General features: G+C 39.0%; 1 protein-coding gene across 2 annotated transcripts in view; it reads right to left on the bottom strand.

The window, feature by feature from the left end:
* The window catches only part of unc13c (unc-13 homolog C (C. elegans)), a 95,581-nt gene that overhangs the window by 79,253 nt on the left and 1,928 nt on the right, over positions 1-14,400 (bottom strand). For both annotated transcript variants that reach the window (XM_019278897.2, XM_010731848.3), the window contains exon 2: positions 5,466-9,727. In XM_019278897.2, coding sequence (XP_019134442.2) covers positions 5,466-9,534 — 4,069 coding nt within the window. In that variant the 5' untranslated portion in view covers positions 9,535-9,727. The remainder of the gene's footprint in view (positions 1-5,465; positions 9,728-14,400) is intronic.

Below are 14,400 nucleotides of genomic sequence, written 5' to 3'. Positions count from 1 at the left end.
TTATTTCACCTTGGAATAAAGCCATTAATGATGTGATTACTTACACCTCTGCTTTTCCTTTATTCTCAAAATTTGTAATGTTACCGTGAAAATGGTCTATCACCCAACAGTATTAGCTAACGTTACATTACTTGTCATTGCTTCATAATCATAAACGCTTTTTAGTTATCTTTAGCAGAAGCAACAAAGTGTTTTTTGTGTGTTATTAGTGTTCGCATCAAAAGTGTGAAAAGGGAAAGGAGACACTGTGCTGAATGTGTACGCCCACTAGCCTAGCAAGTGTAAGTGCTGTCTTACCTGGACATCCCTAGCAATTTGTGAACACAATACCAATGAACAATCCACTGAAATTAAGGATGTTTGCCATAGCCAATGGGCTATGGTTAGAATTACTGTACCACATCATAGATTATAGGTCCAATGTGTAGGATTTAGTGACACCTAGCAGTGAAGTTACAGATTTACAACCAAATGAATAGTCACCCACGCCTCACCCTCGCCTTCCAAGCATGTAGAAAAAACTCTACCTACCTACCAAGCACTCTACGTGACTCAACTCAAACACACCCAAGATGTTGACCAACAGGTGTGACCAATGAGTGTCACTTCCCTGATTGCTACTGAGCAAGTACAACCCTCAACAGAGATGTGAAGGATGTGAAGGAGTGAAGATGGCACACTCATCAGCTACTACAGCTCCAGAAACAACGATTCTTGACTTATCTGTTCATCACATCTTTTGTATCAGCATGAATGAATGTTTGCAGTCATACATGTTTATATGTAGTGATAGAAGAGTTTTAAGATAATTAATACGTTAGCAAAAATGGCGCCAAGTTATTAATGCTACCTTAGCTAAAACTGAGAAGTAAGGGATTTTTTTTACATAAAAAAATAAATAATATATTCTAACAGATTTTTTCCCAGAACTGACAATGGAAGTAACTAATGAGGCAATTTTTCTTCCGTCCCATCTTTGTTGAGGATTGCACATGGCCATTACCAGTCAGGCAGTGATGCACAAGTAACTTCACTTCTAATTAAGTAACATGTCTACAAAGTAACTACTTTACTTGAGTATAAGACATATGATTATTCTTATGTGCTGTTTGATGAGTCTTGAAATACTGGAAACACTTTTTCATTATATTCATGTGTTCATAAACTTATTTGTCTTGTTTTATTTATTTATTGTGTAATACAGAATTTTCACAGCATGCACCATTTATGTCTATTTGTTGTCTTTATAACATATAATATAGCATTTTATTTTATCATATCTTAGCCACTTTGAAAGCTGCTTCATTAATAACGATATTATTCACGGGATAAAAGATTTATGATAAAACAGAAAGACCAGAGGGAGATGAGTGTAGTGAGAGGTTGCAGCCCTCTCCAAGTGTTGATATGACGAAATGTGGTAGCTCAGAGTGAGAGGTGAACATCCTGGGTGCTTTTTAGCTATTTGTCCCTCTGATGACTCAAACAACATGACCAGACCACTTCCTACTATAGGAGAAAACATCACAACACAACTACAGTATATGAGCAATATTAGCACTAACTGTTCCCCTCGGGTCTTGTTTTTTTCACCTATGACTAAATGTTTGAGGCTGTTGTAGGCTGATTTAAAAGGGTTTATTTAGTTCAATTTCAGCACAAAAATAGAAACCCTGTGGGCATGAACCAGAAATAGAGCACTGGGGTAAAATGAGTTATCGCCTCGTCTAATCAGAGATACAACTGATTCATTTGGAAACTGAATTGTCAAATAAAGGCAAAACTATTGCCTTAATATAAGAGTTATTGTGAAATTATTTTAGTGCAAGTGTATGGGAAAAGGTGCAATCATGGTAATAATGAGGATGTTATAACAATCCGAGAAGAGTACAGTATTTTAAGTGGCTAAAGCCAGATAATGTGTTTCAAACTAGAATCAAAGCTCCTTCAAGTTATGAGCCTGAACTGTGGAGGAGAGACGTTCCCTGTTTACAACTGCCAGCTAAACACAGCGATATCAAATCAGTCAGAACTTTGAATTGCATGAGATCACCTAAAACAACAGCAGAGACTCTTCAATCCCTGTATCTGCATTTTTCATAACCACACTTTCTTGAGAAATGGTGCACTAAGCATAAAGAGGGTCTACCTCCTTTGCTCCCCCAGGAGCAAGCCGCAAACTTCACTAGCAGCAGACCTCTATAAATATTCCAAGCAAGGCTGACCTGGTTACAGAATGCCCTTGGGAGTGTGAATTAGCATCTGAATACAGACGCTGCTGTAGCCAGTTGAAGACAGGCCTGGCAAGAGTGGCAGTACTACTGAGACTCCCTTCACAGCTCCAACACAGACCAGCGAGCACGCTTGAGAGCACAAGTATGACGAGCACACATCAGCTACAAGAGATGAAGGCATAAAGCTAATGGGTAGAGGGGGTTTGTTTGCTCTTCTATCTATGGCTATGTCTCCATCATGAGTATAATGAATTATAAACAATTGCTTCCATAAGTAAAGAGAACATGTGAAACTGTGCAAAATGTCAGGAAAGTCTGTGTTAATGAAACATTCAAGGATTGCTTAAAACTGAGCAGACTGTCAGAGTTTGTGTCAGGTAGCATTGGCTACTATTTTCTGTGTCAAACTAATTCATTGTGAGTGTTTCGTATGACAATGGAAACAGCAGGTCATTCATTTATAGCTGTATTTTATTTATTTTTTTTGGTGTAAGTTTTTCAAAAATGTGAGACAATATCCTATTTAGAGCATGAACTACTTAGTGATATTTGAGTCTCATGTGTAGGATTTTAAGCTTTGCTACCACATAATAAGCACAAAAATGTCCAGTAGTGGCACGCTTCAGTATTTATATTGATCTCTATTATGAACGCAAGTATAAACAAATTAATTAAACAGCCAAGTAGATCACTGTATGTACAGGATAAGTGAGCGAGGCTGGATTTTTTGCTATATAATATGTGGAGCCAAAAATTGGACTCCACACCAGATCAGTGTAAACAACCATTACCCTTTCTTTTTTATATATATAGCCACTTGTGCTTTTTATTTCGTCTCCTAATCTCAGCATCCTGTCTCACTATGTGTTTGCGCTGTTGGGTAAGCGAAAACTAACAATAGCTACAGTAAGTCATCTGGCCTCATGGGTCACTGTTCACAGGACCGGAAAGGATCAATACAGAAACACCATAGAATGCTAGAGACAAGGCCACTAACTCATTTATAGAAAGATGAAGAAAATAGCCAAAATCCATCAGACACTGAGGACAAACTGGTCACATTTTCATTTGGAGTCATATGCCTGGAGTCTATTACACGCCTAACTCTGCACATGCATGATTTAACAATGAGAAGCTAGTCAATCAGTCAATGAGTCAGACAGTCAGATTGATTCTTTACTCTTCTCGCCTGTTAGACCAGCAAAAGCAATATCCAAGAATCACAATGGACAATCACAATCAATAAATAACATGAACTTTAAAGAAAGATTTTTTTGAAGGCATATAGATTTATGTCATCATTACATAAATTATCCACCAGAGAGCACTGACAATTTTGGTTTTAGTTGTAAAATGTCCTGCTTAGTATGTATTGGTTGTTAGGTGTGATTAAAAAAAAAAAATGTATGCCCATGTTTTGGACCAGACTTTTTATATTCAAATATCAATATTAGTATTAGCCTCAAAAATCCGTTGGGCTTTAGAATTATTGATGCATCGCTTCTGATTTATTCTCGTGTTGACATGGATGAGTTAACAGACACCTAAAAGTAAACTGAATTTAATGTCGGTGTATATAAGCCTAAGGTAATAATTTTGATGGTAATGTGTTCTGTCATTTATATCTTTCCCACTAAATTTCTTTTATATCTTCCCTACTAATACCTCATATGAGCAGCAGTTTGTTGGTCCTGAAGATTGGTATGCATGGTCACATACAGCCATATGACAGAGAAGGAAATTTTTAGTAAAGAACAATACTCAGTTTATTCTCTGCAGCGTTGTTGGTGAATGTGGCCACTTAAAAGGTGTGTGCACACTTGTGTCACACAGCCTCACAGTATTCAGGTATAGCCTGTATTCCCTGAACTACAGTACCTACCTCACCATGAGAACTACAGTTGCAGCTACTGTATATGTAGGTCAAAAGCTTTTTCATTTTAAGTAAGAGTGGAAATCCCCTGCTCTCTTTTTTTCATTCCAGTTGAAAAACTTTTCCTTTCAATAAATCAATCTTAACCATTTATATATCTGCGGGTAAGCCTTGACCATCACCTATATATAATTTAGATTGAAGGGAGCTACTACATTGAGGCTGTACGCATGATACAAAAAGACAAATGAGAGTATTGCCCAATATTCTGGCAGTGAAGTGAAAACATCAGTGACATAAAGAACATTCGCAGTTGTAAGTCAAAATGCAGACTATATGTTCATACTGTCTTTAACTGTGCCACCACAATGACACCCAATGACAGACTGTATTCATGTTTTTATTCATTGTGCCGAATTGATGGTAGTTTTGGAGGCCAGCCCTAGTGTAGCTTTTGAGGTGTATTAAAGTTTAATGATAAATGATAAACCTACAGAAAACATGTTTGACAGTTTTATCCCTTGAACCACAGTTCTCACAAGAGACTCTAGCACTGTGTCATGGGAATATAAATACAAAGTCAATGCCACAAACAACACTGACATCCACCTTCAGACCCCGCTTCAGTTTTTCAACTCAAAATAAATTACCAATTCAAAGAGAGATTCTTTGAGTGGATCAAAGCCTGAGGTTCACATAAATCCAACAATATTAAACCAAGATTCAGTTTTGATTTCACAAAAGAAGAAATCGGTCAGAATTCAGACTTCTACTCGGAACACAGAACAACACATAACAATGTTTTTGTATGTTAACATTAATTAAATGTCTATATTATACCATACTTCCTACTATTTCCCAAAACATGCTATAATTTTTATCACAGACAAAATTTAGCTAATAATAATTAATATTCAGTACTGTATAAAGTAAAAGGGATGCTCCAGCATCTGAAGAGTTGATTACTGTATCTTCTTAGTGCAAGACATGACATTGTAATTTAACATTGCCCTTTCCAGATGCCCATGTTTGCTTGTTGTTTGTCTTTGCTGTCAAATCTCAGACAGCAATTTGAATAGACCAACAGTGCACCAACAAAACCAAGACTTTCCAAAACAGCTGCAGCTGAGATGTTGATTTTTGTAAAGTCATGTTAAGTTTTCACAATTTGTAGTAAATATGTTGAAACACAATGATATAGTCCTAGGTGGTTTTGACAACTACTTACTGCTACCGTTACTATTATTTTGAGAAATGTTTACAGAGAAACACAGTTAGACCTGCCATGTATTGCCAATGTTAAGCCTTGTACAAAGATGTCAAAGTGACACTGTGACAAACAAAAAGGAGAGTCATACCCCCTGCCAGGATCTGCTGCTCCAGTTCAGCCATCTGTTTCCTGTAGGCCCTCAGTGCTGCCTCCTTGAATGTGGGTCGAACACGTTTCTTGGGTGGAGCCTCTATGGGCTTCTCCTCTGTAACATTTTTGTTCTCATCCTCCTGCTGTTGCTCATCCTTTGCAGTTGCCTCGGTGGCCTCCTCTGCTATTTCCTCTACCTCCTCTAACTCCTCATCAGCATCATCCATCTCTTCGGTTATATCATTGTCGTCATCTGGTTCCTCTACATCCACATACTCCACCATTGCATCATATTCAGCAGTGTCCTCAGTGAGTGGGTTTTCATAGTCCTCACAGTACTCTTCATCATACTGCTCATCCAAACTGCAATCATACTCCAGAACATGTGGCTCTTTACTTGCCTCATAGTCCTCTGTGGCTTCAAAATCTTGAGAGGCCTCAAAATCCTGAGAAGCATCATTGTCTTGAGAGGGCTCAATGTCATCTGACACGTCATAGTCCTGAGAAGACTCACACTCTTGTGCAGGCTCATCTATCTCCTCTGTCTCATTAGCATTAGTTCTGTTCTCCAAGTTAGCTAGTACCTGCTCCATCACTTCAACATAGTGGGTCTCATTGTCCACTGGTTGTTCCTCAGCTTCTGCCTCTGTACTTGTTTTTTTGTCCTCTGCCTTGAAGAAGACAGGCTCTGTGCCGGCATCTAAGTCTGCTGTATTTGAGTTACTTACAGTGGAAGTGGACAATGTGCGGAAACGGCCCATAAATGAAGAAGAGGAGTTGGTGGGCTCCTCAGGTGGAGCAGGAGTAGTCTGTGAGCCAGACTTCCAAACAACCTCCAGAGCTGACTTGGCCCTCTGCAGTGTAGAGCCAAAACCAAAACCAAAGGACTTCTCACTGAGATCTATGCTGAGCCTGCTGCTCCAAGACTTTGGAACCTCCTCAACCTTCTCTGTTCGAATCTCACTCTGACTGCGGTACATAGTTGAAGACTTATTCTGGGTCTGGTGAAAGCTATGATTGACATCCAGCTCAGGGAATTTCTCATTAGGTAGTGTTTTTAGGGGTTCCTTAGGGGCATCTTTAGAGGCTACTTTGGGTGCTTCTTTAGGGGCTTCTGTTGAGGCAGCTTTAGGGGTCTCTTTGAGGGGCACCTTAGGACTCTCTTTAGGGGCTACCTTTGGGGCTTCTTTTGGTGGAATCTTAGAAATTTCTTTAGTCGGTACTTTACCAGTCTCCTTAGATGCTACTTTGGGCATATCTTTTGGGGCCTCTTTTGGGGTTAGTTTTGAAGCCTCTTTGGCAACCTCTTTAGCAACAATTTTTGGACCTTCTTTAGATGCAATTTGTATGTGTTCTTTAGCAATGACTTTAGGTGATTCTTTAGGAGATTCTTTAGGGGATTCTTTAGGGGAGTCTTTAGGGGTTGAGGCAGGGCTCTCTAGTGGGGTTAATTTAGGGCTCTCTTTAGGTGACTCTTTAGGACTTTCTTTAGGAGTCATTATGGGGCTATCTTTTGGGGTCACTTTAGGAGTGATTTTAGCAGCCTCACTTGAAGTTACCTTAGATGTGACTTTAGATACTTCTCTAACAGTGGGCTTGGTGGCATCTTTAGGTGCGGGTTTAGGAATTTCTTTAGGTAGGGCTTGAGGATTGAGAGCTGTTGATTTCTGAATATCTTTAGGCGACTCTTTTGGAGCTGCTTTAGAGGTCACTTTAGAGGAAGCCTTAACAGATACCTTGGAACTTTCCTTTGGCAATGTTTTGGTGGTTTCTTCTTTAGGGGCCAGTTTAGTTTGTTTATGGGTCACTTTAGAACCTGCTTTGGGAGCATCTTTAGTCAACACTTTCGTGCTTTCTTTTGTGGTCAGCTTACATCCCTCCTTAGACTGCCGGGCAGATGTCTTGATGACAGGCTCCCGTTCTGTGATGGGAGGAATAATGTGGGTGGTTATAGGTGGTAGGGAGGGTTCTCTGTCAAGCATCATGAATTCCTCATCTCCTTCAAATTGTAAATCAACCTCCTGGCATTTAGTGATATTTTCTGGGAAACCAGGGATGGTTGATGGGTCAAAGGGACTGCTAACCTCTATGGAGGCTTCCAAGCCAGAGTCGGCACCCTGTTCCAGATGATGCCAGTCTTTCCAGGGTGATAAATCACCTTGCAAAGAGAGTTGGGAGCCACTGTAGTGGCTTCTGTCCCCAGACATGCAGACAAGTCCATTGCTTACCCCACTATCAATTGTTTCTGTAGTCTCAACCTCATTGTGTTCAAACGTTTGATTCTCATTGTGACTAGGGCTAGCATACCAAGAGGAGGCCATGTCTTCTTGTTTTCTCTGCCACAGTTCCTGATCTGAAGAGGACAGCAGGGAGCCGCCATTAGCCCGTGTAAAGTATTGACTCTCTGAAAAATCTTCTGAGTATGACTGGCAAAGTTTTGAACAGTCAGACTCAGAGCGGCTGAGTTTAGGGGTGGAATAGTCACTCTGTGAAAGCCAACCAGGGGTCAAATCAGAGTAGTAAGCCTTTGCATGCTTGTCCGGGTCATAGTAAGAGTCATCAGCATAGTGAACTGCTCCTGAGTAGCCTGCTTCCTCTCCTGACCGGCTGTGGTCATGGGATCGTCTCTTTTCTGATTTGCTCTTGTGTACAGGCTTTGAAATAACCATTGCATATTTATTTCTGCTTAATTCATCTAATTCTTTATCACTGTCCATTGAATCCCAGTCATCACTTTCCACTACTTTATCCTTTCCTGAGACCTTTATATCCATGCTTTCATAGGTTTGTGAGGAAGACATTGTTTTGTCTTTCCTCTCCTTTCCATCATGAGTTAAGCTATCAGTAGAAACTGTAATCCCTGTTCCTTTAAGTTTATAGCATTTTTTCAAGACTACATCCCTATCTTGGGTTGTTGAAAAAATAACAATAATAGGGCGGGGTTTTGCATTAGAACATTCTCTTTGTTGCCCTAACCTATGAGCAAGCTCAATTTTAATTGTTTTATGGGCATCAATGAAACCCATTTTGTCTTTTAGTATTTTATATATTAGACTCTCTGTTTTCTCTGGCTTCTCTTCAGGAACATTGAGGAAACGCAAGGTTGAATTATTGGCCTGGTGGCTGATCTGTTTTATGTAGTCATGAATATCCCGTGTTTCTCTTCTAGATTGGACAAATCCTGAGCGAAGCTGCTCAATCTCACTCTGAACTACTTCCACACTGCTGGAAATCTCATCAATGGAGCTTTTTAGGGCATTTACATGGCCACGTAGCTCAGACAGTTCTGTCTCTATCTGGCTGATCCCCTGAAGCTCCTTAAAGATCATCTCCATGACATCCTGGGTCTGACTGATGCAACCCGTGGAGGAGGAGCCGGGCTCCAGGGTCGAGCTCTTTTGCTGCCGCCCAGCACGGTCCAAGGACTTGCTCCGGATGCCTAGGGTTTTCCTCCAATTGCTCACCTCGGAATCTGAAGAGACACATTCCTGACTCTTCTTCCATTTTCTTAACTTGCGTAGTGCACCCAGCCTAAGTGTGTGTAGACTGGAGCGCTCCACTCGTTCACCCTCAGAACTGCCATCAGAAGGAGCCAAACTGATGAGGCTCTTCCTGTTTCGTCTTACTGGCATGGTGTATGATTTATGCTCATCCAGTCGCCTGACAGGTTTTGTCTCACTCAAGGAGTCAGAGTAACTACTATCAACTGAAAGAACCTCAGTGAAGATACTTTCATTATTATTTAAAAAAAGACTGCTTTTTGGGAGTCCATTTGCAATTGCTACACGATAACTGAAAGTGGGTGACAGGGATGAGCAGTCGTTCTTTCCGTCGTCTTCTTCAAGCGATATGTTACGTGCCGAAGAGCATTTGGAAATCTTTTTAACTGTCGTCTTCAGTGTGGTAGAGAGAGTTAGATTGTGTGCTTGCAAATCAGCAGTCAATTTGGGCTCTTTATTTTCGCTTCTTTCTTTCTTCTTTATTGGGTTTGCCAATTTCTTTGTAAACATTCCTTTGCAAATCTTATTAATGTAGGATGATATAGTCTTTATTAGGGCAGAAACCATGGATGGCAATCCTGTGGACTGTTTTTATCATCTAGTGAAAGAAATTGGCTGAGAATACTGCAGTGGTGGGCCAAGCACAATCAACCTGTGCTCAACAGTGGGACCAGCTCACAATCACTAAAACCACAGTCCACGTAGAGGCTCACTAATACTTTTAAATCCAGTGGCCTTCCTCCAGAAAAGGAACATCTCTCTGAAAGACAAACAAAAATAAGAATATTTATAATTTGGTTACAGGTTCACAGATCTCATTTAAACACAAGCAGGAAGAACCCATACTGAGCTATTACTTTGTAATCACCAAGACGGTGGACAAATGTCTTTAACATGCATAATGTCAAAAGAAAGTGTTGTGTGTATACTGTATTTTTGTGGGTTGCAAGTAAGGCGGTTTGAGGGGTAATCAATTACATGTCTATATGACTGTGTGTGCATTCATGGATGTGTGTGTGTCAGTCAAGGTCAATAGGCCTGCTGCCTGTATTGATGTATCCACCTTCTACAGCAGCAAATAGCCAATTATTCTAATTGTCTCAGTACTACCATACTCCTGTCAGAGTGTGTGAAACGCCAAACTAAACCATGATTACACTTCAACAGTGTATTCATGATAAGCTAAAGTACCTGGATGATATTTGGGTTTCATTCAGTGGCTCAACATATCAAATTTCCAGAATTGGATTCAAGCACAAGACAGTGTTTATTGGCTGTTTTCCATATATTAATTACAGTGATGAGGATGATGCAGATGTTTTCACTAATTAAGTTAATGGCCTATGTTGTCATACATTTAATGTTCCAATTAATTTAATTGGAATGGTTCAACACCTGAACTGTTCATGTATCATAATGCATACTGTATGTACAACAGACTATTGAGTTACAAAGAGGACAAAATGGCCACCTTTTCCTTGTGGAAAAGAGGCCAGAGACTTCTTGAATGATGCAGTAGTGTTAAAACTTCACTATCTTGGAAGGGGTCTGAGAGGTGTGTGTTTTCTAGAGAGCTGTGCTGGCCAACTGAGTTGAAAGAGGGATGTTTGTTGTGTAGAGGATCTGACAGCTGCTTCGCATTAGTTCTGGGGTTTAGAGCTCGATGTGTCTACAGTCTCATGACCACAGAGACATGCTCACTTCAAATGAGCTGTGAAACACAGCATCACAGTTAGCTTTTATGGCTGGGCTCTGAAGAAGGACCAGGCATTAGGCAAATAGGTTGCCAGCATAGTTGTAGTTCTGCCAGAATCACATATGAAGGAATGAATCCAGGAGCTTGACTACTGTACTTGTTAACTTCACAGGATAAGGTTTGGGGCAGGCCTGGGGCAGAAACGTTCGTGAAGGACAACTTTATGTATCGATGTCTATATAATCTATATCTATATATATATATATATATATATATATCTATATATATATTCTGTATTGTACACTTCATATTTCAAATAGTACCAGTTTTAATAAGCGAGCTGCAGTCTACTAACTGTACTTCATAACTGTCTTTTACATGTAAATTTCATATTCCTAGAGAATTTTATGCCATAACAGGTCAGCATGGTTTTGAGTCTTGAAAATGAGAAACTAACAGCATCCAAATTTGTCACAATTAGGAAAAGACGGACTACAGTTTATCTTATTGTATGAGGAGATTCATGACTCAGCTCTCTTGTAGACTGACTTTAAGCCAAGAGCAGTTTTTTGCAACTGATAGGTCATGACCTAAAACTGTCCCTCCCATAAATAAATCAAATCAGAATTTTTTTAAATATGTCCTGACATTGCCTCAAATACTCTCACTTACATTTTAGGTCTCATGTGAATTTTAAACTCGGATTGCAAAAGAGAGATGCCACAGTGTAACCACAGCCAATTTGTGTCAGTTGGTGAGCAGCTAAGAGTTAAGTGCCTTGATCAAGGACATCTGTAGTTGTTGGGGTAGGGGACTGATGGCCGTTTCACTTTTGAACTTATGTTATATGACATTCCATTTTTGTCAATGGTATGTTCATGTAGGCATTTCTATACAAAAATAATTGTTCAAGCCTGATTAAACTTCTTCTCGGGACTGTGTGGACAGTCTACACCTCTCTCTCTCTCTCTCTCTCTCTCTCCCTTTTGTTGGTTTCTTATTGTGTAAACCTACACTGTTATTATTCTTATTAAGTAGATTTTGGTGGCATCACTTAATTTCTAGCATATCCCTTCCAAACGTTAACCTGAGCAAATGTCTAATTATTCAAACAAAGTAATTAAAAATGTCTTCGTGGTTGCACACTGCTTTGCTGATTGATAAGCATTGTGATTGTAGAGACAAGACAAGAATATTAATATTATACATTTTGGGGAAATAGTTCTTATAATAAATCAATCTGAAATTAGTGAGTTAATTTCCCAGTGATTTCTTACATAGGGTATGGAAAGAAACACCAAAATGACTGTATAATGAATTAATATATGCTACATATTATCTACACACTTGAATAACACAATATAATGAGGATAATTAAATGTAGGCATGAGAATTAGCATAAGAAAAAATATCAATGGGCTGTAGAGGAAGTTAAAATGGATCCAATAAGGACAAATTGAAAGGAATTTACCACTCAGTTAGACATTTGGGTGACACCAATAGCAGATTAAAAAAATTAAATTAAATGGATCGAAAACAAAGAATATGCTGATGAGCATTACGACTGCCAGCCTTTCTTAGCCAAAAAGAGCAAGTAATGGATTAAGATCAACTTTGTCATCAAACTACTGTTTTCTTCAATGTTATATAGTTAGTAGATCCTGATTTTGGCCTCCGTATGCCAGCAGCAGGGGATGGCTCTGAAGCAGGGCTGGTTTGTTTGTCAAGGCTGAGATGAACAACGTTTTGCCCTTCTCTTGGGTCAGCAATGCTGGATCTTTTTCTGTATGATCAAATAAACTATTGTTGCTGTTCGCAGAGGTGATACATAGCAGGAGATGTTGTCTCTGGGTTAGCACAGGCTGAGTCTCTTAAAGCTGCAGAACTCTGCTGCTAATGCACAACTGAAAACCTTTTCCTCTGTGGTTGTCAGTAGAGTGCTGTATGCTGACCAGATATGGCTTACAACAGTACTCTAACATGACCAAATCATGTGTTACACTATGAAAAATTGTTTCTAATTTAAGGTATATAAGTGGTTGGAAAATTAAAAAAAAAAAAAAAAACATTTAACATACAACATTGCATAAAATTAACACATCGCAGCTTAAGGAGCACATAGGGGAACTGGCTTTGAGCCAAGCTAATGGTTTTAGCGTGGCTTAAAAAAGAAAGAAAAAATAAAAGAGGCTTACTACATTATTAATAGCTGCAAATGCAAGGACAAATTAATATTGTATATACGTAGTGTGGTTTGTTGATGTTATTTGATCAGGAGAAATATTTTGAATTTTTTATGAATATTCTTATTCAAGAATTGGGTTTAAGATATAAACCATACATGGCTCAGTTTTCAAGATTGTACTTAAATTATTTCTTTGAATTGCAAATCCAAAATACTTTAATTACTTCTTGGGTCTACTGTCCACTCATCCTGAACATATCTTCATTCAAGGTTTGAGGGTCTCTATTGCTTAGAATAGGAATTTTTCAAGTTCTGTAAAGTTCATAATCCATTTAGTTATAAGTTCAGATTCTGTTAATGATTATATAAAAAAATAGATCTTGCTTCAGAGAAGTAAGTTGTGTATAACATTTTCAGCTTTTTTTTAAAGCTGCATCGTGTTGAATGACTCAACCATTATGGCTTTATCATATGACACCCTACAACAAATGTACCTAACAATGACTGCTTGTTAATTTGGACTAATTATCTTAATACACTTGTAACGCAATTGTTGTAATGTATTTAATGAAACTAAACTAAACTTGGCTACAATCATGGCTTGCAGCATCTAGGATGTCTCTGTTCAGTGTAGCAGTGACTGGAACATCACTTATATAAAGCACTGTGACTGCACTCTGTCTGGACAAATCACACTAAAAGAGTACTAGTGCTTAATGAGTGTTGATTACCAATTAGGGAGCTGCCTTTCTCTTTACACAGCCAACAACCTGACATCTCCATGTTAAGGTTTGACAAATTAAGCATTCATCCTCTTCCAGAGCTAGAGTTGATACGCAAATGACTTGATAATACCCACGAGGTATCGTCTGTATCGTCCCATTAGAGCGTAATGATGCAAGAATTAAGAGAAAAGGATGACAGATAACTAGATCACCTTATCCCACTTGTGCATGTTTTATCATTTTGACCCCATAATCTACAAAGAAATGGCTCTGTGAGCAGACTCCGCAGCAAAGGTGCTACAAATGAAATGGTACCATTTATTTAGAGCCACGGTGACATGTGCATGTGAAAATAAGACTGCATGTTGGGTTCAAATTGAAGCACGATATAAGCATATTCAGTGTAATAGAACTCATTATGTAGAGAGGAGTGGACAGTAGCTATTGGCTTTTATAATAGGATGAGACATTTATTTGCATCTGCCCTCTCACACACACCCTCTGCCCTGAGAAACAGACCCTATAATAGGTATAGAGGTTATTGTATCATATAATCTGGCACATAATATAATTGGCTTTTAGATATAAACATGATGTGATCGAGCATGTTATATGTTCTATGAGGCAGAGAAATCATATACAAGATTTTCGTGTTTCTTTTTCCATCCTTATAAGCTGCTTGTTCAACCATTTACAGTTCAGAAACTATGTGCCATTGAGCAAGGCACTGAACCTTCAAACGTATGTAACTTACTCTTTAACTACATGTCTAGAATCTTGTAAACTTGTTCTGCAAACTGCTTGCTCAGTCAGATAAGTGCATCCGA

Source organism: Larimichthys crocea, chromosome VIII (assembly GCF_000972845.2).
Source record: "Larimichthys crocea isolate SSNF chromosome VIII, L_crocea_2.0, whole genome shotgun sequence".
Taxonomy (NCBI): domain Eukaryota; kingdom Metazoa; phylum Chordata; class Actinopteri; family Sciaenidae; genus Larimichthys; species Larimichthys crocea.
This window is presented reverse-complemented; position numbering and strand designations above follow the sequence as displayed.